At 40.1% G+C, this 27,646-nt stretch overlaps 2 protein-coding genes and 1 long non-coding RNA gene across 5 annotated transcripts in view; 1 reads left to right on the top strand and 2 right to left on the bottom strand.

The window, feature by feature from the left end:
• Positions 1-10,988, bottom strand: part of LOC118161117 — a 45,457-nt gene extending 34,469 nt beyond the window's left edge. The window contains exon 1 of one of the 3 annotated variants that reach the window (XR_004747863.1): positions 10,508-10,988. This is a non-coding gene — a long non-coding RNA (uncharacterized LOC118161117). The remainder of the gene's footprint in view (positions 1-10,507) is intronic. The other 2 variants (XR_004747864.1, XR_004747862.1) reach the window with 2 other exon arrangements.
• Positions 10,989-12,708: 1,720 nt separating this feature from the next.
• C2H18orf21 (chromosome 2 C18orf21 homolog) lies at positions 12,709-22,735 on the top strand. The gene is made up of 5 exons (XM_035316116.1): positions 12,709-13,015; positions 13,145-13,167; positions 13,401-13,600; positions 16,769-16,977; positions 17,392-22,735. The coding sequence occupies exons 1-5, from the start codon at positions 12,936-12,938 to the stop codon at positions 17,543-17,545; spliced, it is 666 nt and encodes a 221-aa protein (XP_035172007.1). The 5' UTR covers positions 12,709-12,935; the 3' UTR covers positions 17,546-22,735.
• RPRD1A (regulation of nuclear pre-mRNA domain containing 1A) overlaps positions 20,855-27,646 on the bottom strand; it is a 42,740-nt gene continuing 35,948 nt past the window's right edge. Inside the window, exon 7 of the mRNA XM_035316115.1 lies at positions 20,855-25,497. Coding sequence (XP_035172006.1) covers positions 25,348-25,497 — 150 coding nt within the window. The 3' untranslated portion in view covers positions 20,855-25,347. The remainder of the gene's footprint in view (positions 25,498-27,646) is intronic.

Raw genomic sequence — 27,646 nt, 5'->3', positions numbered from 1 at the left:
CAACGGGCACAAACTAAAGCAATTCTGCACTGTGAGGGTGACAGAGCACTGGCACAGGTTGCACAGGGAGCTTGTGGGGTCTCCTTCCCTGGCAATCTTCAAAACTCACCTGGACATAGTCCTGGGTAAGTGTGGTCTAAGGGACCCTGCTCGAGCCGGCAGATTGGACTTGATGATCTCCAGGGGTCCTCTCCAACCTCAACTATTCACTGGGATTCTGAGGTCCTCCATCCAAACATGTTGACAGAGCTAAGCTGTTTAGTCTTGCAATACAAGAACTAAGTAAGGATATAATTGCTGCCTAGGAATGCCTTGAGGAGGAGACCTCTGGGTGGGATAAGTGCTGTTTAATTTAAAGAGCAGCAATAGAATGAGAAGGAAAAAAAAAAAAAAAAAAAAAAAAGGAGAGAAAAACAAAAACAAAACAAAACAAAACACAGTATACACACCTCAGATTCATCCAGGCTGTAAAGAAGGGACCTAGCCATAAGGCTATGACTTTCTACAACAGCCTCCAAGCCAGAAGAGTTAGGGCTAAATTACAGCCTTCAAGCTGAAACGTGATATACAGTTGGAAGTATCACATTATATGACACCCTTTACAGCCCTCCAGAGGCATTGCTTATGTGCACAGGTCACAGAACATCCCTCAGCTCTTCCAAGCATAGTGTGGTGGTGATATTTTTTACTGCCTTGAGATGCTGCTGGTGACATTTTGGGGGACATATCCAACAACATTTACTATTCCATTTTTCACGTACTGGCTTCATTACAAAATCCATGTAAAACTAATTACACAGATAAAGGCTTTTGCGATAATGCAGGCTACTTGTAAGTGCAAGTAAATAAATTGAAGAATGTTGGGCCCAAGATTATTTGAACAGCTAGAGCTCACAAAAAATTTAATCAACAGGAGTTTTAATTAAGAAAAATTAAGCCTTTTGTGAAATAATCCAGGGAAAACTGTGGAATTGTTTTAAAATTGTTACTAGATACTTGAACAGAGTTTGTCAGATGGTCTTTCTGTGCTCTAAAGCTGAGAAATTTAACAGAAATAGTACGCTGCCATATTTTCAGCTCTTGCAGAGAGATGTAACCCTCCTGAAGTCAGTAAAGATTTGGCGCTTGGTAACAGCTGAAAGAATCTAGCCCAAAAATTCCTGTTTGCAGATGATGACTTTGCTGTATTATTCACTTTGTCTTGGCACAGTCAATCAACAGAGGAAGTGCAGCGGAAATAACAAAGCCTTTTTACTGTTTGCTGATAACATTTTTAGCACATTTAAGGAGAAATCTGAAGAACCACAGTAATTTCAGCACCTCAGAAAATATGTTGAGCACAGAGAAAAGGACAGAGAAGACATCACTACTTGCAAAATACAAAACAAAACCCTGGAAAATGTGTCCAAAAGGGGAATGTGAACACTTAACCCTTAAAATGTTTATTAACAAAGTATTAAAAAGAATCTTCCCAGGACATAGTACCTATTTGAACCTATTTTAACACAAATTACTGGTTTTACATCAGAGATTAATCAGTGTTCTGCATTCAAAATAATAGGTTCATGGGATCAGGCAGGACAAAAGCATTTTACCAAATAGAATACCTTTGCATCCATCCTCACATTACCAGAGAGGCAACAACCTCCTAATTAGTGCATCTCCAACTTTAACCTTTTGTCTTGACTGCAATCTCTTAGATTAGTGGTGATATACAGACTCCTCAAAACTTCTTCTTTCAGAAATTGACTATTTCCATAGTAACAGCTGCCACTTTCATTCCACAAGCATCAAGAAAATGTGATTTCCTTCACATCACTGGGCAGGGTTGGGTGTGCAACTTTGGCCTTTGTCATTGCCCTTTTCAGACAAAACTGTTTATTCCAGAAGAGGAAACAGGTGCAAGCACAACTCAGGACATAGTTATTGGCTGATCCATGAAGCAAGATTGGCAACAGTCTGAAAGGGAGCTGTCGGATGACCCACCTGCAATGTCAGTATGTTTTGCAGCTGCAAGAGGGAAGGACAAGCACATTCAACAGCCACCACCAGACTTAAATCAGTATTTTCTGGTTTGGGCTTATTTTTCTTCCTTTCCTTTTTTCTTGTTTCTTTGGTGGCTCCACAAACAGTACAAAATATCAGCTTAATATCCCCACAAGAATAGTTGAGGAACACTTAATGTAAATCAAGACTTCTCATTCAAAAAGGACTGAACTTAAGCCAAAAAGAACATCAGTTCACTGTTGAGAAGCTGACACAGCTTTAATGATCAGTGCCTTCATCTGCAACACTCACACGAGTTTATAACCAAAGCCATAATCTCGGCTGAAGTCAGTTCTCAAAGTAGCATCAACTTCAGTGGGACCAGCAAACATTCACAACAAAGGCACTTTGTCTCCTGCTGGTTCTGTGATTTTCTTCTGCAAGTCTATCAAATTGGAGACCTTTTCCAGAAAACCCATCTGTTCCATGTGAACTCACTTGGACACCCGTATATTCTTTGAAACTAAAGGTTTCCAAGTCAGCCTGTCAGGATGAGAATGGATCAAGTGAGATTCACATCTACTTCTCCAGCAGTCCACAGAAATAATGGAGTTTTACCTTAGCCACAAATGGAAGATGATGTCAGAAAATAGTCACAGTTTTCCAAAGTTAGTATTACACGTTCTGTTTCTTAAATTGGTCTTTAAAATATATTTTTAATTTCTTAATGATTTCTTTTGCACTCTTTTAAAGGACTGGTGGACAGCAAAGAGACTGGAAAATTAAATACAACTTCAGCAGCTTTTTATTTTGCTTAATTCCTTATTGACCTTTTCAGCACTAGACTTGGTTATTGCTTTCCTTTCCTTGTGTGCAATTTCAGGTGTACAAATGCCTGTTGTTAACTGGGCAACTGGAAAACCTGAACTCAGTTTGAATTTGGGCCTACTGTCCTAAGCTGAAACTACCAAGTCTTTGAGGACAGAAAAGTGAATAATGAATGGTTGAGCTTGTGCAAACTACAAAAACTCTCTCTGTTCATTCCAGCAGATTTAAGTTTTATTAGAAATGGACTCACATCTGGTTGTCATATCTGAATGTTTATTGTGCTTTTAGATCTTCACATTTTGTTACTGTCAGATGGTATCAAACCTAATACCAATGGTAAAAACATAGCTTCTCTCTCTGTAGCTAAAAAGGAAAATGCCACTAGTTAGAAATGAATAACAGGCTGTAAACACACTAGGAACACTAAGCCAGCATATTTACATGAGTACCACAGAACCTGGATGCCATTCAGATTCAACACCTAATTCTGTAGCTGGATCGTAATCCATAAAGGGCCAAATTGAAACTGTCAGTTCTGGTCTCACAGTGGGAAAGACTGGATTTGAGTTTGAGCTCAGCATCCTATGTTCATGTTTGTTTTCACTTCAGCTCACGCAAAAAGAAAAAAAAAAAAAAAAAAAAAAAAAAAAAAAAAAAAAAAGTGATTAAACCAGAATTGTTCATCCAGGAAAGATTTCAAAGGCTTGCCAAGTTCCAAACAATAGCCCATGGAAAAAACAAGTGCACAGATCTGCTGGCAGGAGGAGATGCCTCTATCCAGGCTCAACTTGCGTGTGTTGGGTGTGTTCCTAGGGTGGTCGTCAAAAATGGAACACCCTTGGGAAGGGAAGGATGAGGGAACTGATTGAACTGTACCTGTGAAAGTCATTGAATACCCCTCAGATTTAATGCAAAGGAACACCAAAGAAGTTGCATTAGAATAATGGAAAAGACGAAGTGATTGGCAAGAAGGATCACCAGAATGGCTGGCAACAACACAGCAAGAAAAGCTTTTTAAAGGGAAACGTCGGCACTGTAGCTGTTTGTCATCTCAAAAGCAGCGATCTGCTGATTCCGATACCACAGCTCAGTATTGCAATCATACTGCAGGCACCAGAATTGTTGAGGTATTACTTTGATACTCCACAGCATTAACGTGCACCATTTGGTGCCTTCCCATGCAGCCGGACCCAACTTCCACCAGGGAGAGGGCAGTGAGTCCACCTGCACTGGCTCCTGAAGTCTGCAGAAGCACAAGAGGCAAGCAGTGCTCTTTCTCAGCTTTCCTCAAGGGCTGTTCTTTCTGCCCACTGAAATGCCAGAGCAGAACAGAGTTGCTGCACGTGTAGGGGTTGTAAGGATCTGCGTATCCTTAGAAAGTTGAAGGAGCAGATTGTGCCAGGGTGGAAAGTTTTTATACTGCAAAGAGGAGGGGATACTTCTAATACAAGCCCCATAAATCTCACCTTTTGCTCAGAAATGTTAAGAGGATTGTCCTGCTAGTGTCATTACTACACTTTTTGTTGGTGGTGGTGGTGGTATCAGTAAAATGGTCTATTCAAATGGTGCTGCTCTGTCTTTGTACTGCTCATGTCTCCAGCCTTCAGCAAGCAGTGCGCCACAGGCCCTTCCTGCCCCGTGCCAGGGAGACATAAACAGCACAGCATCTCCACCTTACTGTCTGAGTTTTGAGCTTTTCTGTATGTTTTACTCTATATTAATGGAACTCAGCCCACACCAATTGGTGAGCTAATTGCTGACAGAGCAGATGGTAAGATAGGCCTGAAAAAATATTTGGTGCTTTTTTATCATATGAGGGAAATATAGGAGAGAAAGAATGTGTGTGTGTGTGTTTTTCCACTTCCTGAGGGCTGTAACAAAAGTTAAAATTAGTTTTTATGATCAATGGAGTCTGAGGAACAATTATCCAGCTCCAGTGAGTGCATACCTTACATCAGGCTCTGATTTCCTCCTCGGTAGCTCTGTCTGTCTCCTGGGCATGTCATGTGCTAGGGGTTCACAGACTGCCAGCTCAATCTGCTCCAGGCACCAGTGTTCAGAGGGAAGCACTGTGAAGCAATTCAAGATACCAAAAGCAGGAGCAAACTCATAAGGTAGTCATGATAAAGATGCAACGTTTGTTTTTATATCTGATGCAGTTATCTTGGAGGGATGCTAGCACAGTAATGCCCTTTGCGGAAGAATATTGCTCAGTACTAACTTTCCAGGGGCGGCCGCCATAAATATTCAAACAGAGCTATGAATAGCACGGCACTATAAAAAGCAGCAACAGTGGCCTGTGTGAGGATCAGACCTGCAAATGTGATGCTCCAGAAGAGATGTTCCATAGCAGCTACTCGGGCAGAGGCCTTCACATTTGGAGAAGGAGGCAGAAGAGCTGGCCAGCTGGCGATCCAGCAGCCAGCACGCTTAGCTGCTGGCCAGGACTTTCAACGCTGCACTTTACACCCCTCGCTTCACAAAGGTCACACGAGCAAACTGTTGGGGCTTAATAGATCCAAGATGCACTTGGCTCTCATTCCGAGGCTCTTTCTCTGATTGTAGTAGCGATGACAACGGAACAAACACCACAATAGCCACGCAGAAAGGGCGATGCACGAATGTGCAACACTTGACATATGGAAGGAATCTGAAGCCATCCAGACTACTCACGTTTTCATGGGAAAGCTGCGGATATCGGCAACAGAAAGAAGAGCACAAAGTGGGAGCAAGAAGCCTATGTCCTGACATGCTAATGTGTATTGTTAGAGAGGAAGGTAAACTGCAATGTTAGCTATGCTGAGGATTTTCAAAAGTTGTGTTTATTTTAGTGTTTCCTTTCAAAAACAGTTCTTTAATGAATATGCTGCATGGGATATGCTGTCTGTGGCACTGGTAGCATGTCCATCACTGTGGTGCCTGGGCACTCCAAGAAATGAATGATTAACCAGCAGAGCAAATGAAACAAGCAGAGAGCCACCAGGCACTGTGGCAAGCTCTTTATGGACCTGCTGGTATATCTCTGTCTGGACCTTTACCCCTTTGGGCTTTTCACCATCCTATCTTTCCCCCATGCTTCATGATAAGCAGCTCTTTTCTCCAAACAGTGCCTAGGGATGCAGAGATCTGAGTGGCTTAGGAGGAAGGGTGGGACTAATAAAACAAATATTTACATCAGGGAAACGTTTCTTAAGGAGACAGTAAGGAAAAAAATATTTTCTTTTGCACTAACTAAGCCCATAATGAATCAACAAAATTGTTATGCCTACCATGCCTACCAGCATGGCCACTTTAAAATGACTTTTCCAAAGAGGGAAAACAAATCTTTCCCTCGCTGAGGGCCAAAATGACCTTTCAGGAGACTGATGCAGGCCATATGTGAGCACTGCTGTTAACATTGTCTAATAATAATGAAAAGAACATATAAAAACATGTGGCTATGAGCCCTCTGGAAAAAAAATAAAATAAAATCTGGAGGTTGCATCAGCCCCTCCTCATGCTTCAAATAAGCGGTAAGCGAATGACAATTCTGATGTTGGCTTTTGTTTAACAGATGTGCATGCAACTGCTTTGAGCTTTGTCTGACTTGGGATGCTGAGGCAGAGACCTCTGGGGCGTTAGAGAAAATGATGCTATTGAATCATCTACCCCTTGCTGTTCTGCTTTCTGTGCAAACTCTCTGAGGAGCACAGCCTTGCATACAGGCCACATTCAGAAAGGCCAGCTCCCTTCAGCACTGGAGAACTTTGCAGCTACGGTACAGACCTCGCTGAAGATGTTTTCTGTTTTCTGTGACCAGTCAGGACATTAATTCTGCAGTCTGATTAAATTACTATCATGTGGAGCTTTTCCTCCGTACTACAGCTGCTCCGGGCTCATGACTCATAGAATCATTTAGGTTGGAAAAGACCTCTAAAATCAAGTCCAGCCATTAACCTAGCACTGCCAAGCCTACCCCTAAACCGTGTCCCTAAGCACCCTCCCCATTTCAGTTTTTCCTTCAAAAGAGGAACAAGTTTTGGTGGTAATGCCACATTAATAGCAATGAAGACCCGTGCGCCTTTTCCCCAGTGCAGATAAAATATGCTGTGCTACCACTGTGCCTCAGCAACAGTTCTGAAGGAAATCAGGAGCACTGCACCACCCACCCACGTTCAGCTGTGAAACTCTGGGTTTAAGTTCGCTCCGAGCATCAGTCTGATTCTCTCTGTTACCTCCCTTGTGTCTAAATTATATCCATCATTGTCAGCTCTAAAGAGTCAGATTTTCTGCGTATTTACCGGCTTTATGATCGAAGCTGATGGCAGATATGTTTGTCTAGGTTTTGTAAATGGTTTTGAAGATCTGTCTCAGCTAGGATGATGAATCAAGGATATCAGCTGGGCAAACAGTTTAATTTTGAATGAATTCAGCCAAAACGAATTACTGAGAAAATGATAGAAATCTTTCATGTTCAGATTATTTCACGTACTCTAGAAGTAAATATTCCATCCCTTCTTGCCATCTGACTCACCAAGAATAAAACCGGAAGAATCAGTGCTGAAGGCAGCTTCACAACCAACTTTGGATACTATAAATAGGTGTGAGAAGCCACTTTGCTATTGCAGCAGGGAGTACAGCCTTCAAACTGTTTATCTCTCAACTGACTACATTTCTGCATAACAGCAGTTCTGTTAAGCAGCCTAAACATGAGAGTTTTCTAACAAAACCCCAAAACACCTAGACCTGCAACTGTAAATAACTATCCCATGGCACAGTTATCTATGGGAAGTACCTGGGTTCTGTTCTTTTTGCTCCAATTTCAAACAATACTCAGGGAAAAGATTTTAAAGTATTGTGTGTGTGTGTGTGTGTTTTTTCTTCAAGATAATTTATAGTCAGGAAGAATCAAAAATAACAGCACGAGTGTTGAAAATTACTGGTTAAGGATGGAAACCTTTAGAGGTCTTCTGATCCAGCCAGCCCCCTGCTCAAACCTGTGTCACCTTAGGGCAGGTCTCTCAGAATTAAAAAAGAAATTAAAAAATGAAGACTTCCCTAGTTCCCCTTCTGCATTAGAAATAAATAATTTTTAAAAGGCACTTTTTCCTGAAACATATAGCTCTTCTGTGTTGTTCATAAGTAAATATGACCGATACGGAACAAGTCTACAGCCGGCCCCTTTGGTTGACCTAGTTCCCTATCTGTCTTGATGCAGGTAGCACTTAGCCCAGTGTGTGGCAAACTCCAGCTCGGTTGCCAGCACTGCTCTGCCACACTGGAGGCCAGAAAAGGCCAGGAATGCTGCATGTTCTGCTCCAGTGACAGAGAAAATGCTCCGTATCGTTCTCGAGCAGCCCCCTCCGAGTTAGTTAAGGAAGGGAGCCCACAGCTGCTGAAGTGGGTACATCCAGCTCTCAGCTGGGAAAGCAAGGCCTCTAGGGCAGGGGCTGGACTGCACAGCGAAGAACAGGGTGGGGGAATCTTATGAGATCTGAGTGAAACCCAGATGACTCATCAGAAAGTAAAATGTTCCTATTTTGGCAAAAGGCTGAAACAGCAGCTCGGGGTTGTGCTGCATGCAGCACAGCAATAGATGACCCCGAGTGCTTGGGGCAAGCTCCTGTGCACGGTGATGTTCCTAACAGTAGGGACTATTTCACACCCCATTAAGCAAACAGGTTTACATGACAATTAACACTTTAAGTAGCAGCACCTTTTTTGCAAGTGGAACTTGGGCTTCAGATGTCAACATTTTTAGACAACTGTTTTGTGAGTGAAGATGAAGAAATAATTTCTTATGACTCAAGGTAGCAAGGACTTATGTTCAGAACAGGCACAGGAGCATCTTTGTCAACATCCTGAAGGACACTGCATCCAGACCTTTGGCATCCATGGACTTTCCCATAACTTATATACAAGGGGGGGGGGGCCCCCCGTACACCACCGGGGGGGGGCTTGCCATTCAAAGCCTAGCCCTTCACATTGGCAAGGTGTCAGTTCTGCCACTTCGTAAGCTGACCATAAAGAGGCCAAATGTACCAAAGTCACACAAAAAGTAGTCGGTCCCATTTCTCAGCCACTGACCTGCGTGGCTCCCCACTACAAGAGTCCTTTTGATCTGATGTGTTGTGATAGGAGCCAAGAGAAAATGTCTCAGCAAACAACAGCAAACAATCTTGTTAATTTCACTGAAAGTAGGTATTGGCTATAAGAGAATGTTTATTGTCCCAGAGCTTCACATTTTAGATCAAGAACTAATCACTCCCACCAGAGACAGCTTTAAAGAGGTGTTAGTACGTAAGAGAGGATTTCCTCAAACTGCAGTTTCCTTTCTCTCTGGGGTTTTTGTTTAAGACCATCTGTTAAGATTTCTGTTATCTTTTGGGGGAATAGATATGCAGGTATACAAGAAAACCTAGAGCACTGGGAAAAAAAAATAAAAAAATAAAAAAATAAAAAAAATTGGAGACTGGAACTGGAACTTGTAGGTTTCAAGATCAAGGGGATTCTGACATTCATCGAGTCCTTTCCCTGTCAGATGGATGTTGCCAACCCATGGAAAATAGTGACAAGCTCTATATATGTTATCTTTCACCTCCCTCAGGCACATGCTGCAAGGAAGCTGTGTTCTAAACAATGAATAAACAAACAATCATCACAGTAGTCTTCTACACATTTTGGCACACCAAGCACAGAAAAATCACTGTGCCATTTCATTACCTATCACACCACTTAGAAAATAAATCCTGGCTCATGAAGAACAATAGATAGCATTTCCTTTAATTAGCTGTTTGAAGCTGATAGTAATTTTTAGTATATGATTTATCCCTCTTATTTATCAGCCTGCCTTGTTTCAGATGGGTACTGTCTGACTGACCTCTAGATACCCTTGCACTTGCTCTGTGATATCCCCAGAATGTCAATGTTCAGTTCTTCATCTTTCATTTCCCAAATGTTTCTTATTGGTCACTTCTGGTATCAGTGGCAGCTGAAGTGGAAGTTTATCCTCTGATAATCTGTACTGCTTTAATGGCTCCTAGCATCCTGAGGATATTTTCCAAGTGTTATGGTGACACCAGCTGAGATCTTGGCAATAGAAAAGTGTTTCGTATGCTTATTTCCTAACTTAGTCTTTTTTTTTTTTTTTTTTTTTTTCCCCTCCACTTTCCAAACCCTGTCAGCCCATTTATTTCTGTGGCTTAACTCTTTCTGCTATTGTTAGAGTCATTGTTATCAGTTCTCAGTATCTTTCTGATAATAAAGCCTTCGGAAAACCTGAGGGTGTTCTCACCATGCATCTGAAATCTCTTAGTAAATTTCTCCAAATCTCCGAGTCACATTTTTCCAAAAGCTTAGCAAAAATCCCCTCTAAAAGGAAAAACAGTAGCCTCATATTCTTTATACATTTCCCTGTAAACTAGAGTCCCAAACACTGTGAAATGATGAGCATGTTTCAAGCAGTGCTAATATAAAATATTGCACATAAAACAATCACCAGTTTTAGCTCGTCTCCAAAATAACGTATACTTAGAAGTGCTTATCTCTGTAGCATCACTAGCTGTTTTTCCCAAGATAAAATTAGTCGTGCACCAGCATGCCTGAAAAAAGGCAAAATTCTCTCATAATTTCAATCACTCCGTTTCCTCCTGACTTTGATACAGCTGACTGAACACCTATGATCTCACTCGGAAGAGAAGCTGAGTTTGCTCACCTCGGTCACCTGCAGGATCTTTGAAATGCCTCCTCTTCTGTTCGGTGCAAAGAGTGCTTTCCTGCATCTCCCCATCCATGCCGGAGTGCGCCGAGCGGGCAGTCATCAGTAAGTTCTGGCTAAGTTATCCTATGTAACTCTGAAGAAAAAAAGGAGAGACTCGGAGAGATGCTACAGAAGGTCTCCTTTCCTTTCTCTGAAAATGTTGTTTTCCCGGTGGTCTGTCACAGCCAGGTCTTCAGTAGTAAACTGAGCAACCTATCCTCCTGGCTCTTCTTTTCTTCTTTTTCATTCCTTTTTTTTTTTTTTTTTTTTCTTTTTTTTTTTTTTCTTTTTTTTTTTTTTTGTAAACACATAATCAGGGCTTCAGACCCTGTAGGTATCACAAACCGTATTTCTCTATTGCCCTCTGCTGACTGCTAGCTACCACCACCTTCTGGGACGGTCTGCAAGCAGCAGATCCGCGCTACGCTCTTCTCACCACCCTCCCTCGAATCAATAATGATGCACGATGCCCAAAAGTCGACACAAATCATCCTGGTTTTCCCTCTGTTACAAAACACCAGGCAAGATTTACAGCTTGTTGGTCAGCCGTGGTAACTACAAAACACCGAATACGAGCAGAAGCAGGAAGCAGTTAGTAACTTGGGTCTGCTAATGTGCTTTGTGTGAGCAGAAACCAGGAAAAAGCAGAGACAAATGTATTCTGCAGGTGAATTTATCCCCCCTCCCCCGCCCCCCCCCCCCCCCGGTGCCACAAATACGGTAGCAGGGAGCTGAACGCTAACTGAATTTGAGGATCTGGTCCTGGCAGCCCTGGATGTGCAGAAATACGGACGTTTCATGGGAGCTCTGCAGAAGGAGACCCAGAGAGAGCCAGGAATTGCAGGCCAAGGCTTGCTGGTCATTTTCCCCTCTGCTTCCAGAGTTTTGTTTGCGTAGCCCCACACCTAACATGCGGAGCAGTTTCTGTCTCACCAGGCATGTGGTGGGACAAGAAACACTATACCTGAATAGCACTGGGAGGTGCTGTTTGCACTGCTTTTACGATATGATCTATGATACAAAGAGAAACCAGTGGAAAAAGTGAACTAGTGGAAAAAGGGGAACGGACGAGCCTAGCTGCAGGAGCAGAATAAAATTTATGTGTGTTTCACAGAGACTGGAAGAGACCGAGGGGAAAAAAGAATCAGGGATAAGAAGAGGGTAAAAGTGGGGTGTGGGGAAGGAAAAGAAAGAAAAACAAATCCTTTGCATTGTATCAGTCAGTGCTTTATGGCACATTGCAGTGAAGCCCCTGAACAGCCTCCTGCTGCTGGGCAGCACAGCACAACCTGCCCTCCCTGGTCCTTCTCTGTAACCGAGTCTCTCTGGGGCCAGGCAGACTTGTGTGGGCTTAGCCCCTAAAAATGGTAAGTTATGGGATGGGCACATGTCACTCGCCGCAAAGCCATTGACCGATGGACACCGGTTGTGCTTGGAACAGATGCTTCAAGGCACCCCTGCTCTGCGACTCAGGAAGGCAGGCTTCACGTAAAAACTATCACCAACAAAGCCTGCAACCCCGTGACAAGAAAATGCAGCATTGAAGAGTCCGTTAAAAATGTATTTTAATTCAAAAATAAAGCCAGCAGAAGCTCTAATTGTAGCCATTATGAGCATTTTATTAAGGACTTCAGAGTTACTGACTGTACCATCAAGGTCTCCTGTTAAAGAAAGCCCAGAAATTCAATTCTTTTCCACTTCTAAAGCCCTCAGCTCCTCTGTGTTAGAAAATAAGAAATAATTATATTTATTCAGATTCCTTAATAGAATATTGAAGCCTGCTCAGATGAATACCTCGCCTAAATGAACACCATTACCAACAGATCAAAGCAGAAGAACGTCTAACAAATGAATGGGGACGAGGGAATTAATAAAACACACATCAAACGATGAAAAGCCGAGTTGTTTTTATCTTTTATTTTTTAATTTTTAATAGGAGCACATTTACGGAGTGACAAGGCCAAGTACACTGTTGCTAAAATCTGGACGGCGCTTCCGAACATTAAGTGGGGTTGCTGGTTGAAACCTTCCAGGTGACAACTGACAGAAATATATACATATGTATCTCCCCTCAGGTGAAGTTCCCTTTCCCACAGGGAAACTGAGGCCAAGGGGCGGGCGGCTGCCCCCCGCCGCCTTCCCGCCGCCTCCCCTCAGCGGCCCCAGCGGCTCTCCGGGCGGCTGCCGCCCAGCCGGGCCCGCACCCCGGCGGCAACGGGGCCGCCCCGCTGCCGGTCGGACGGGGCTCAGCGCCGAGAGAGAGGCACCGGGTCCCGTCAGAGCCCGGAACCATGGCGCTGAGCGCGGGGAGCCACCCCCTGCACACATACACACACACACACAGGCAGGCACAGCCCTTCCGGCCGGGCGGGCGCTGATCGCCATGGGGAAGCACGGGAGCTTCTTGGAGGCGGCGGCCTGGGAGATGGCGGCCGCCTGCCCGGGACAGGCGCGGTTCCTGCTGTGAGCGGGGACACCGGGGGGACGAGAGGAGAGGGGAGGAGAGCACGGGAGGGAGAAGGGGGAAGGGATGGGGTGGGGGACTCCGCCCCGCGGTGACTTGGTGCCCCTCTGCTTTCTCTCCCCCTGCAGGTGGACGCTGGGCAGGCGCCGAGGCGAGTGAGGAGAGCCCGGGGCAGGGCGCCCGGCTTGGTGTTGTGGCTGCATGTGAACCACACGAGTCAAAACACTGATAATGCTAACGTAGAACCATGCTTTATAACGCCTATCTACAGATCATGATTACTTAAGTTTTACTCTTTTGCCTATACATCATTATTTCATTTAAGTTTTACTCTTTTGCCCATAGATCATGATTATTGAAGTTTTACTCTCTATTACCCCGTAGATGATGAATTTGGGAAAGAGAGGATATGTCCTCACTGCTTCCAGTTCCTGCTTCCCAGTAGCCGCCGGGTGCGTCTCAAGCCAAAGATGAAGGTGACTCCGCAGATAGAGAAGATTCTTAAGCGAGAGGCAAAGAGTTATAAGCTCAACATGAGACAGACAAAGCTTCTGAAGAAGTACAGGGACTCCAAAAGTGTTCTGGTAAGGGTATTCGCTTTGGACTGCCAAATATTAGATCTTTCTCTTAGAAGTGAAGCTCACTTCTGCATATTTCTTTTTTTCTTGAGCATATAGTTCTCTTTTCCTTTTGGTATAATTTTACTTATGTTCACAATCAAAAAATTTAGAATCTACCCATCAAGAGTGCAATTTCAAGAACAGATATCTTTTATTTTCGTCTCTCTCTCCCACCTTCCTCTCCCGCCCCACCCCCACCAAAAAAAAACCCCTCATGTCAGAGGAAACAGCTCTGCTCTCATTGTGATCTCTTTAGCACCAATCTGGGTAAACTGTGAAGATGTCTGAAATCTTGCTGAAAATTAAGTAATTTCTTCCTGCCAGGAAGCTCCAGCATTTCCACTGTCAACTACTGTATCATTTGCATAACTTTGTCAAACTGGCAGGAGTGGCAGAATTATGCCTGCCTTTTTTTTTTCTTTCCCTATTTATGTGAATGTGGCAAAACTGGGACCAGTATGATATGTAAAGCCTTAACACAACAGTGTAGATCCTAAGAATCCACTTGAATTTGTAGAAATCTATTGCTAAGAATCCCCCAAAATATACCTAAGAAGAAAAACATTCCATTGATTAAAGTCAGGCTGTTTTTGCCAGTGTATGTAACTTCATGTTTACTGCCTTTGTTTCAGCACTGAAAAAGGGCTTGAGTGACTGATGGATTGTCAGGGTGGTTTTTTTTTGTTGTTTTTTTTTTTTGTTTGTTTGTTTGTTTGTTTGTTTTTTAGTTTTACTAGCCATCTGAAAATGTTTTTGCTCAGTGTACAAGTTTGTCTTCATTTATCTCACCAGACCATCATGGCTACCACAGATTATTGTTACCTTCTGAACATGTTGAATTTACAACAGATCATTGTTACCCCCTGACCACGTTGAATTTTTTATGTTTGGCTGAGTATTAATGTTTATAGGAGGTTTTTCAAAACTAAACCACTTCTGAAATTTGAACAAGCTAATGTTGCTCTTGAGGCATTAGTTCTTTTTTTCCTAGAATTACTGAAGAATATAAGATTTAATGCTGTGAAGAACAATAGCATATGTTTAATCTAGTGTTGCAAAGGCATGCACTACTATTAAAACAGCTTCTGTAAATGGATGTCTTAAAAGTGAGGCAACACCGTACTGTGCCCAGCAGTTCCTGGTACTCTTGGCATTTTCTCAGATGAGAGCCTGCACATCTGGGGAGTAAAATTTGCTCAACCAAAAATTATTAAAAGAGTCAATTACAGAAACTGAGGAAATAGCATAAATGTTATCAGATCTCAAGGCAAAAAAAAAAGAAAAAAAAAAAAAAAGACATTCCCAATAGGCATCCATGTTATTATTCTTTCCAAATTCTGGATCATAAATGACCAGCAAAAAAGAGCAAGATAAAGGCTATCTGGGAAGCTGGATGATTTGCTTTATTTTTCTGCTGTAGGATCACAAATATTTAGTGTGCATTAAGAACTATCTCTCTTGACGATTGGTGAACAGTGTCCTGGAGAATTATGATGGGCTCTTAGTTTTGTAGCTAGAGAGATTCGTAGGATGTGTTGTGCATTTAAATGAGTTCTTTAAGATTCAGTTTTAAATAGGGCCAGTTTAAACTCTGGATAATACTCTAATCTTGGGATGTAGTTACAGTTTTCTGCACTTGTGTTCTGCTTAGTTCTGTTTGCATTTGTGCTGTGGATTATGATTTAGATATGTCTGGTATTAAGTATTTAAAATACTGTCAGGAACTGTCAGCTTTCAAAATTAGTGATGTAGATCCCTGTAAGCTAATAACTGAGCTTTGTGAAAATGAGAATTCAAATGTGGTTGAGAATTAAACTAAGCAACAGCAATATGACAGGTTGTCCCTGTGATGCCTTTCTGGAGTTAGCTGTGTATGCAGTCCAGGGAGCAAAAATTAGCAGTGCACTGCTATATTTACTCCACTGATTCCTGCATTGTAAAGCATTGACCTCCGTTTATGTTCTGTGGAGTGCTAAACAGTCATGTGGTGCTGTATTTTTTCCCCATCTGATTTTCAGAAGAGCTAAAAATACATCAATACCTGGGCTGTGTCAGTTAATGATCTCTCTCTCTTTTAGTTTGTTAGTCTGGCAAAATAATGTCTAGACATAGTCAAAACACCTGAAAACACTTGATTTAAGCATTTTTAAATAGAGTTCTTTCTAAGCACTCTGAATTTAGATAAATTTATGCACTTTGAAATGAACAATGTGCTATAGATGTTTTCAAAAGCCCTCGGACTTCTTTGTGACATTCTTCTGAGTATGCTTTTTAACCAGAAACATCACGTAACTGTGTTTTTCAGTTGGTGTAATTGTGTGCCTCAAAACTTGTCTGGCTGTATTATTCCCGTGTGTCTTAATAAGAGCAGTTGCCATGGTAGTAAGGGATATTAGGAGTATCTGACAATCTCTGTGCCTCTCCCATGTTACCTGTTGTGCTGCACCTCTGTAACGTACTGTGCTGCTGGAGGTTCCCTGCAGACCAGAAGTAAACAGACAGGAAGAAGATAGAACTTCCTCTCTCTTGCAGTAAATATTTTAGTGCTATTAAAAAGAACCTTCTTTGTTCACTAAGACTTGCTGTTACTAGTTATGGATGGGTATTTCTTGAGAGTTTGGCAATTTATATATTTATCTCAGGACTCTGAAAATTTGTAGTATAACTTCACTGGGGTTAGCGTATGCTTTATGAGTTTTTATCACTTTGTATGTCACATTTTTTTTAGCAAAATACGAATACCACTACTATATATTCACAAACACCATACATCCAGTTCAGGTGCTGTTTCATCTTCTGGTTTTGACAGGGTTGTTTTCTGTATTTCAGTGAACTATATTGAAGGCAGGGTTAAGGGTCTCCTGAAATCAGTTGCTAGGACTGGAGTCATTTCTAGATAAATCCACGGGACGTGTTTGGTGTAAGAAGCCTGAAATGAAAACACTAGGTGTAAAGTAAATACTGCTTTTTAAAACCTCTGTGTTTCTCTTAGGCAAATATTTAACTCATATTAATAAAGAGTTTGGATAATTCTTAGAATAGAATAGTTTAGATAATTCTTACAATGGCTTTAAAAAATAAAAGGGGAAGGACTGATAAGAGTGGTTGATAATTTCTTTATTCTCTCCGTAGCTGATTACTTGCACCTCATGCAACAAAACAACAAGGCATAATGGTAAAAGCAGGGATTTTCTGGCTACCAAGACACAAAATTCTGGCACTCCAGCTATTAAATCTAGCCTGAGGACACCAGATGTAAAAACTCAGTCTGCAAAAAAAATGACACCTGTAAGCTGCAGTAGGCTGGGATCCAAAGGGAACACGCCCTCATCTCTTCCCAGGTATCTGTTTCTCTCCTATTTAAAGAGGCACTGGACTGAGTAGAGCATAATGGAACTTGTTGGGAAGGGGAGGTGTGCTGATTGCAGATCAGTCACTGAATAAACTTGTAATTGATAACTAAATATTCTTCCTTAGTGAGCTGGTTAAGGAGATCCATTTGACTTCCCACTTTTAAAAGATTCTAATGAACTGTGACCATGTGCCAAGAACGCACAATAATGTTTTTGTCATCAGTGTGAAATGTACAGCTTAAAATTTGCATTAAAAAATTATACTTCCAACTGCTCTCCTGTATATGAAAACACTATTTACAGTAAAAAATTTTGCTTAAATTACATGTGTCCACTTTCATAGTTACTTGATATTACTTACAATTTCTCACCTTTAAGATATTTGAGTCTTTTGTTTTTCAGAATGCAAGCGTCTGGACAGGTGACAACCAGTTCCGGTTCCAAGACTCCCCGAAATTCCAAGTTTCACTTTTCTAAGCTAAAACGGATGCTCAACCTAGAAGAAAAAGAGAAAAGCCAGAAGGCAGATTTGAAAACCTTCCTGACTTTACTTTAATTATTCACTGTTTCAAAGTAATAATGATGACAGCAATAAGTATGTTCTGATTTTGGTAAATAAACACAACTGGTGATTTCATTAAAGCTCAAGCTAACAGCGTGTAACTGTAAGAGTAGACCATGTATTTAAGAATCCAGCTCCCTAAGAAGACTGATTGTCCACAGGAAGGAAATGAGGAAATAATCTAATGTGTTTGGGAATCTGGAACGTGTTTTGCAGTCACTGGTGGCCCAAGATTTAAGTTAGGATCTGTCCTTTGTGGAAGCTGGTAATACTGGGTCCATCAGTGGGTCCAGTTAGGACCAACAGATAAGTTGGCAGGCCAGGACTGGGGGGGGGGGAAATAGGGTTTAATGTGGTTTCCTCCACTTACCCCACTCTTTCTAAGACAATGCATAACGACAGAATTTAGAAGATCTCCAAGATCTCAGTCCTGTTTCCCAAGTTTAAAACAAAGATGCTTTCACCAGCACTGTTTGCTGGTACTATATTTTCAAGGGTCTAATGTACTGTCCAGGAGTGTCACTGTCTTTTGACCCGTGTGGTAATTTAAGTGTATTACACAGCCTTTATGAAAGCTCCGGAATAACTTAACCTTGTAGACAGCACTCACATACGAAGAAAGCTAAAACAGTTTATCACCAGATTAAGTATCTTCATTTTCTAATAAATGTTTCCTGTGCTTTGGACTGATCCCAGGATAATGCCAAGCCTTTTAAGGCTGCACAGTGCTGTGGGTGCTCTCAATACCTACTCACAGATCCGCACTAGATCACTGTCGGTGCCCCAATTTGTCACTGCTATGAGAGTTACACAGCCATAAAGAATGTTGGCTGCTAATTCCCTTCTAATTGCTCTGGTGCTAGCAAAATAGGTCACTTTTGTCTCTTTCAGAAATGGCTAAAGAGGCACCGTCTATCTGAGCTGTCTTTCAGCTTTGTCAGGCACCTGAACTTTGGTATGGAAAGCTAGGCTTGCACTGCACAGCAGTCAACTTGTTGCACAAAACACTTCGGTGTGAGTTAGATTGTTAAGGTTAAAGCAGTCTCCCCTGACAGATTTTGTGTGTTCAGTTTGCACAGAGAGGAGATAGGACAGCAGAAAGTTGCTATTCTGTATTGGGTTCATGTTCTGTGTGTAGTCTGCAGTGAAAGTTCTGCAAAGCATGAGTATGGTTTTTCCCTCTGAAAAGGGAATTTACCAGTAAAAAAATATTTAAATTCTTGGTCTTAAAGATCTGTGTTTTCCTTTTTTAAATATATATATTTATTTTTATAAATAGCATATTCAGATTGTTTCAATAAGCACGTTCAGCTTCAGTGAACACCATTTAGGAAACAGGACCAGCAAGTTGTCAGACTTAAAAACAATTGGAGGTAGGAGAGAATAGTTTGTTGCAGTGTCTGGCACACGTGGCAAAGGCTGGCATGTAACCTTTTTATGTTTCCTATATGCTTACACAATAGGTTTCAAAGGTTCACCAATTGGTTTCTTACATACAGGTACAATCTAATTAACTGTCATTCTTGGCTCAAAACGTGAACCTTGGGGTTAAATCATTTCAGTGTAGAACTTCATATTAAGTCATCTGTTGTTACTATGTTTGTGATCTAGTCCTGTGTAAAAATTCTTCCATCTTGTTGATGCAGAACTTGTATTACAAAAAAGTATTTGTAAAACAGATTTTAAAATAAATTTTTATATTTAAAGAGTGCACGTTAGACTGCTTCCTGTGAGGCTCATGCAAAACCAGCTCATGCAAAACCAGCATGGGTATCTATATACTAGTGCAAGATGCACCAATGTAAATGTTTTAGGTCAAATCAGGAGTATGGTTTTGCGGTTTATCTCCCAGCTGCCCATTTTTACTGTACTTTTTATGCCACACTGAATGGTCTCAGAGTATGTCAATGACATTTCTTTTGGATAAAACAACATCATGGATAAAAGCAGAGAAGACGTGCTCTGGGAACACAACTGATGTGGTCCAGCCACTAGTGGGTGATCTGTTCATAAATCCACATGAGTTAATCTGAAGTTCACATGCCAGAAAAAGGGTGTTGTGGATGGCAGGCACTGAGCTTCACGTATTTTGCATGCCAGATGTAATTCTGTTGCAATATGGTATTTGTTAATACTCCAGACCACATCTTCTTCTGTGTAGACTGACAACAGGAGTTCTCAGAAAAGTTCAGATGCATTCTTATAAAGAATCACTGTCGCAAGATATTAAACTTATGTTACCATGGGGAAAAGCAAGGAATCAGTATGTGCCATCCCTCGTTTTACAAGTATACTTCAAAATGCCAGGCAGAAATAATTTTGATATTTTTTTTTACCATCTGAAATGCTTTTATGTTATTCTTAAGCCTCTAAGAACATATATTTATTTATTTTTCTCTTTCTGGACTACATGCATATGTGTGTGTGTATGTATACACATAAACACATCAGTTGTGTATATATACATTTATAGACACATACACATACATCTGATGCATGCTTTGGAGTAGATTCCGTTCCTGTACTTGACAAGACACTGAAGACTTTGCTGGCTGCAACAGACTGTTATTTACCCCCCCGCCAAACACCTGCCACGCAGCATTACTCATTTACGTGTGAAGAGCTAGAACATCTCTCTTTGTCAAGAGGAAAAGGCACTGATACCAATGAGGCCAGAATTTTACCAAAACTTTGTAAAGCAAAACCAAGAAGGTTCTCCATTAGGCACGCACCTCTGCATACAAGTATTTAATTATGGATTGAGAGTTATTATTTCCCAGCTCATATAATTCTACTTATGCAATTATACTGCATTATCTTTGATACTAATAGGATGATAACACCACGCTGAAAATGCTACAAAAAGCAGCTTAATATAACCACCTCAATGAAAGCTTATTTATTTTGAAACCACTTGAGACATTTCCACATTTTTGTATATTGGGAACCTCAGAGTGGAACAGTACAAATGGTACCTCACACCCAACCCTTCCTCCCTCCCAAAGCGACAAAAACCTTGGCCAAACCAGACGGTTTATCAGCAATATTTCTTTTCTTAAAAAAAATTACAGCCTTAGAGATACGACCCCAGACTTCTTAATGCACTGCTTCCTCATTGAAAAATTTCAGTTTATTGTACAAAATACAAATACAGAGAGTAACAAACTTCAAAATTAGTATTGATCATTTCCTCAGCATCGCTCTGTGATTTTGGTTTCCTCTTAGGTATAGGGAGCAGTTTACATTAAGACCAATGCACAAAATGAGATTGAATATGCAAGCAATAAACAGTGATTTCAAAGATGTTTTTACAACAATGTTTTATTCTATTAAATATGAAAGAGCATACATACAGGTGTTATTTTAAGGACATAAATTACACAAGGATTACACAATCCGTCAGAAGAGCACAATAATGAAACATCTTTACATTTCAAACTTTTCTTGTTAGCTTTTAACAAATGAGTCTATTTCTGTTGCAAACAAGTAACAAGAGTGCTATTGAACTTTTGCAAATTCCCACAAAAACATCATGCTTAGTAGGATACTTTAAATGTTGTAAAGATGAAATCAGAATTAGGTTTCTAAATAACATGATGGAAGAGATTTACTACTTAATCAAGATAAATGACACACTGAAATAGGAGCTGAGACAAAATTGGTCATTCATTAAAATGAAAAAAATAAAAATCCAGACAGTACATTTGAATCTGCTTTCTTTACTTGCAGGAATACTCAGTGTGATTATATGCATGAGCAATAAGCAGAACTGGCCCTAAGTATTTATAAATGTAACAGTCACATTTTAGACGTGCTGGTTTCCTATTTCACTAATCGTTCCACAGCAGAAAAGCCAGGAATCAGTTTGTTACGTTTCAAAATCCAGCTCTTCTGTAGAGGGCCAATCAAGCCTGTGCGTGATCTCCATCTGTGCAGGGGACTACCGTATCCCAAGTATGTATTTTGGGTAATCACTAAATTACCAGACTGAGCTGCCACTTGCTCGGGAGAGGAATATTAGCCTGTCAAAAATACTAAAACAATGTCTTTTTAAACTTCAGGAAAAGAGGAATGTAATTTTATTATAATGAAAGCTCTCAGTTTGACATTCAGAAGACTACTCAGATAAAATACATATTAAGCATGTAGTCTGGGTTGTGTTCCTAGGGATTAGCTGAGGTGCTTCAATGTATTACTACAAACATTACCTGAGTGAGACAGACCGACTAATGTTACTGCAGTGTATGCTTTGATTTTCAAAAGGAGCAATGAAACAATTTCTAAGAGCAACTATTTTTGTAACGACTTCATGTTTATTTTTAAAACTGGAGAAGTGGGGTAATGTTCTGGGTAGTTTTCAAAACATTTTGCAAAAATACAGCTTGATCCTGCAACCCCCAGAGTATACAAGCAGTCCCTGTGACCTCCAAGGTAAGCATTCTCATATGGCAAAGAGCTGCAGGATTGTCTTTGCTTTTTTTTTCACAGAATGCTCGATAAAAGTGCAATACAGTGAAGCAAATAATCTGATTATTATGCTTTTGTTATTAGCTGCAAAACGTTCAGATACTATTTATGCATTTTGTAAGGTGGGCATTCTGGTTTGGGTACAGTCAGACCGTGTTAGAAGAGACGGGCAGGGTACACGCACACATTCCCCCAGTGTTGCAACACCCCAAAGCAGTTCTGTTGTATCATCCCAGCTACAGGTAATCACTGTGCTGCTCGGAGTTTCACACTGTTATTTCTGTTTTGACAAGCGTTGACATTTGTTTTGCTTCTCATTTCCATTCAAACATTTTCTCCCCCTTTTAGCTTCCAGGCACTCCCTCTTTCCCCACCCAGACTCTTTTCTTCCTGAGATGTCAGACGTATATGCAATAAACTTTGGAACCTGAGAATTTGGAGGTATCTTTTGATACTACAGGGCTGCATTTGTATTGTACCGTGTTATCTCTTGCTATACTACTACAGCTACAATATAAGTCTTCTAACTAGTTGATACATGATGCCTTTCCCATAGAAATAAAAAAAAAAAGTACCATTCGGCCACTAATATATAACACTTGCTATAAGAGTGACATTTCCCTTCGGCAAGTCCTCTTTTCCAAATGAATTTTGAGGGACAATTTCCAAAAACCCAATTATGAAATACTCCTTGAAGTAAACAATTATCACAATAAAATAAAGAAAAAATACATCCAGAAAATAACTCTCTCTCAAAATTGAAACTTATATACACCAAGAAAATGTTGAGATTTTTCCTCATTCTTTCATCAACTCTACATTATCTGTAGATAAGCAACATTACAACAAAGATAATGGTATGAATAGGAAAAACAAGCCTAGTGAAGTGAGTGTCTTTTTTAATTCTCTTGAGAGATCAAGGAAATTCAGCACTCAAATATATTTTTTAAATTGTTCTTAATTAAGGTAGCAAAAGGCTATTTAAGCTTAATACATTCCCTAAAGTTTTAAGTATCCATGACTTAGATCCTTCAATGGACTATACGCAAGCCATGCCACTGCACTTAGAATCACCTCTGGGTAACAAATTAAGAAATCCCTGAGTGGGATTCAACAATAAATGCACTATTTATCCTTCTTGTTTTATGATTTGTTTTATAGTTCTTAATGGATTACAGTTATAATATTTATAACTAATTTGATGCTATTCTTTAGCAGAGCTGAACTTTAGCTGCAGCAGTAATGCATATACATGTATTTCTAAATTTATGAGCTGAGTTGTAACATATTAGAACAGAAATATTTAACATGTAAACTGTATCTGGATGTTCATTTCCTTAGCATAAATGCAAGATGAAAGATGGCAATAAGTGTTATTTATTTTTACATATTAGACTTGAACTAAAGAAACACTCCTCTGAATTAATTATAGTTAACTTACAAATTTTAGACAGTCAGTGAGCTCAGGTAAGCTATTTTCAGCATTCCTACCTGTCAGTCAGAATTTTTGATGACGTTAATATTCTACATTGTATACTATGGAATGCCAGGTCAACGCTTATACTTTTTTTTTCTTCTCAACTGAGGTCTAATTCATGTCTTCTGTGAAAAGCTAATTGGACTGGGGTGCTTACACGTAAGTGTAACTATTTTAAAGAGACAGTTTTCTTCATACAGACTACAGCAAGTATTCTAGGGATTGCCCCTGAAGAAGTCAAACACAAGTGACAAATTACTATCTAGCTTCAACAATTTCACTACTGGACTATTCTGAATCATTGCAGTTTTTGAAAAGAAGTATAGACTATTTTTTTTAAGTTTGCTTTCATGTGAAAAGGAGTGTTAGACTCATAACCTCTGAAATTAAATGACACAAAACAATGCCTGACAAGTGCAAACCCATGAACAAAATGCTATCATTAAGTACTCAGATGATCCATCCAACTCAGACTAGGTTTGCTGACTAGGTTTTTAAGGTCATCTAAATGCCAAAGGGTGCAGGTAGACATTTTTAAATCACTCCTCAACAACTGAGTGCCTAATTCCAATTGACCAAAAAGCCTCAACTTTCTGGCAGTCCTGTAGGTGCCTGACTATATCTTTAGGTTTTTAAGTGAAATTAAAAGCTGGTGCATAGTATAGAAACAAGGAATTTTCACAGGTTTGGCTACCTGTAAACAAATGTCACATTTGTGCCATGCAAAGGGTTGTTTAAAAAACAAACAAAGAAAAAACATTCGGCAATAATTTTCCACAGTTGAACTTATACAGTCCTGAACTGTCTCCTCCTTTCCTCATGTGAAAAGACCATCAAGATCTAGAAATTTTTGCTGGAGCTAGGGGGCTGGAAGCCTATACTGGCCTCGGGTGTTTCCCAGTGGAGGGGGGTGGCTTGGCCCAAAGCTTCTATACAGTTTACAACCTGGCTGAACCACGCTACTGCACGTATAGATTGTATATAGGGTTGTCAGATTTAGTAATGGACATTTAACAATTGGGATCGTTTAGAGAATGACCTTTCAATTTAATTAAAGCTGTAAAATGGCTTTGCATTTCTGGGATTAACCTTTTTAGATGGAGATGGATGTTCCAGAAAAGGATTAGAGTACAAATGAATGGTTCCTCAATTTAGAAACTAAGCAGCTGTAAGAAGAAAAGTTCCAATTTTGAAGCCTAATTAAAGTGGTCAATTGTATAGTTTCTTACACTGACTTTTAAATTACACTAACATATTGCAACAGTTTGAGTCATTAAAAGATGTACTCAGTGTAACATGATTTATGTTTTCCAATACAAAATTGGTTTCTAACATTTATTTCAAAATAAACCACCTGACTTGCTTTGAGAGTTGGTATTTTAAATGTAATGGACAGTAGGATTACTTTTAACTTCGCATTAAGTAGTCTTAACTTTCTTGCAAACGTAAACTTGTGATTTCTATGTTTCACTCCCTCACTAGCAACTGAAATGTCTCAAATTAGAAGTATGCTTTGATTACATGTTGATCTACATTAAATATAGGGTACATAGGAAAAATCTTAGCATGTTTTTTTACAGTGCACCCAACCAAAATCTGTACAAAAGATAATTACCCATTCTTTAATGTATTAGATGCAGATGCCACTTTTTATAAACGTACCCCTATGTTCACTCGCCAATAAAATAGTAAACAAATCAACTTTTTAAACCATTTTTTTTTTATAAATTATTAGAGTATTTTACTGACACTCTCCAACAATATACAAAAATAATACTACAAGAGTACCAATCAGTCTGACCTACCCCTCATTTCACAGAAAAGTAGAGGTTATGGAAGGGTGCTCTTCTAATCAATCATCACTGTAGATGTCTCCTGCAAACGGTAGGTGTACGTGGCTGCCCGTGACGTTGGGAAGTCGAGAGAGATCAGGCAGGTTCTGGATGCGTGACCTGAGTTCTTTCCGTACTTGGGACACTCTGGCAAGCTTGCGTTTGTATTCCTGTAATGGAGAAGGATTCATCATGAAACAAATACCATCCCTTTTCTTACTGCACTTAACATTTTCTAAATAAAGCATTCCTTATGCAAGTTAAAGGACTAAATACCCTTAGACAAGAAAGAACCCCCAAAATGGATTATTTTGGAGGCACAGGCATCAGTTCTAGCGTTTTCTCAGCATCTGACTTCAGGAGCATAACTAGGGGATTTTTTTTATTTTTTTTTTTTGCTTTGAGTTTTAAGTACATGAATGCTAAGAAGGAAAACAAGCCTAATTAACACAACTACATGTTTCTCAATGTAACCAGTAGAATGGTATTATTTTTAGAAACTCTATTAATGATAATTGATACACATATTCCACTATCATTCACAGAGTAAGGAAGGAAAAACTCACTGACGTCAAGGAAGTTACTTTCACCTCATAATGATGAAAGAATTTAAAAAAATACCAAATACCTCCTAACCATGCCTGTTTATCAGTCCTACCAAGCTGACGATTCCTAAGTATTTGGTATTAAAACCAATATTAGTGGAGAAAACACAACAAAACCAAACAGAAAACTCCAACCAACCAACCACCACAAAACTACCATAATCTGATTCCAGCAGTAAATTCTTGAGTGGTGACTGAATCAGCTGAATCCTGGCCAAATACATTCTCTGTCTACGAAGAATTGTGAAGCAGCAAATCAGCATCGTTTCATAGGTTCAAAGTGTGATGCTAGGCAAGCATGCACATTACCAGCTATATTCTCACAGGACTTTACTCCAAAACCAGAAATGGTCCTTAAATTAGATTATCAGTTGCTTGACTCCATTAAGCTTCCCTTTTGCTGATAGTAAATCATTTCCATAGTAACATCACATTTCTCACATCCAGCATTTTCCATACAAATTTCAGCAGGGACTTGTTGCCTAGTGAATAAATATCAGCTCGATCAATATTACTGACAGTATGTTTCCTTTTCTCACCAAAGCGCATGCTCTCAGAAATTTAGTCTCTCATATACCAACATTGCCCTCTTCCCCTCGCCAACACTTTTATGGCACAACGCACATTCTCAGGGAGTCAAAACTTAGTCCTTGTGCCTTCTTAGAAATGGAGACCACTGATAAACTCGGGTCAAGGTTTTAGTATTACTACAAGACTAGACGATATCAAAAAATATATAGGGCTTTAGAATTCACTAAAAGCTACAGAATGTAATTTTTATATGATTTTGGTAATTGTAGAGATTGCATTTCCATGACAATTCTCCCCCTTGGGTAGAAATATTATTCACCTTCTCCGGAGCACCACAGTTTCCCTGGCACTCCCAAAACCATTCTAGAAATCACTAAAGATGATCAGTTTTCATGACTGATGAGCATGTCTGAAAGAGTTTTAAAAGCATGGGGATTGAGCAGTTTTGAGGTATTTCAAAGCTGATTTTTTTCAGAGTTTAATTCCATGTAAAATCATTCTGTAAAGGTCAATTCTGAAAGGGTTTGCTTATATATTTTGAAGGCTGCCAATATAGTACTGTCATTACCTAAGTAGTCCTTGACTGCTGGAAGGCAGACATCAAGAATTCAACATAAACAATACTTACATGTACAGCCTTTCTTCTTTTATCATAATACTGTGCACATGTATATACATCCTTTTTGCCCAACTTACATGCTGAGAGTGTGAGTTAGCAATTAAAACAGAAGACTGGAAATGGGGATATCTAGGCTTCACTTCTGATATTGTTGCTCCATTGGAAATGCTGGATGCTGTGCAACTGAGCAGCCATTTAACCTCACTGCTGACACTCCTAACTACAGAAATCCTCCTGGAGAACTTCAATTTCACTTCCATTATGTTGATTTTAACACACGCTTCAAATTACCCCTGTGTAAACAAGGCTAGATTCAAGCTATTTAGTTCAGACAGACAAGGACAAGCAGAAACATGTTGTTTTCTCCTGCCAGAGGGAGCATAAATTGCATTGCTGGCTGCCTATGGAGAACTCTTACTCCTGGGATACGTGGGCAACTTGACGTATGGAATTAAATTCACTTTAATTCCTTCAGTGGCCTAAGATAAGACTACTGTCAAGCAATAATTTTTGACATTACCAGTCATAAAAGTAGGTTTATGAGATGATTATAACAACTTATTG

The sequence above is a fragment of the Oxyura jamaicensis genome, chromosome 2, assembly GCF_011077185.1.
Source record: "Oxyura jamaicensis isolate SHBP4307 breed ruddy duck chromosome 2, BPBGC_Ojam_1.0, whole genome shotgun sequence".
Taxonomy (NCBI): domain Eukaryota; kingdom Metazoa; phylum Chordata; class Aves; order Anseriformes; family Anatidae; genus Oxyura; species Oxyura jamaicensis.
The sequence above is the reverse complement of the archived record's forward strand: the minus strand, read 5'-3'. Positions and strand labels throughout refer to the sequence as shown.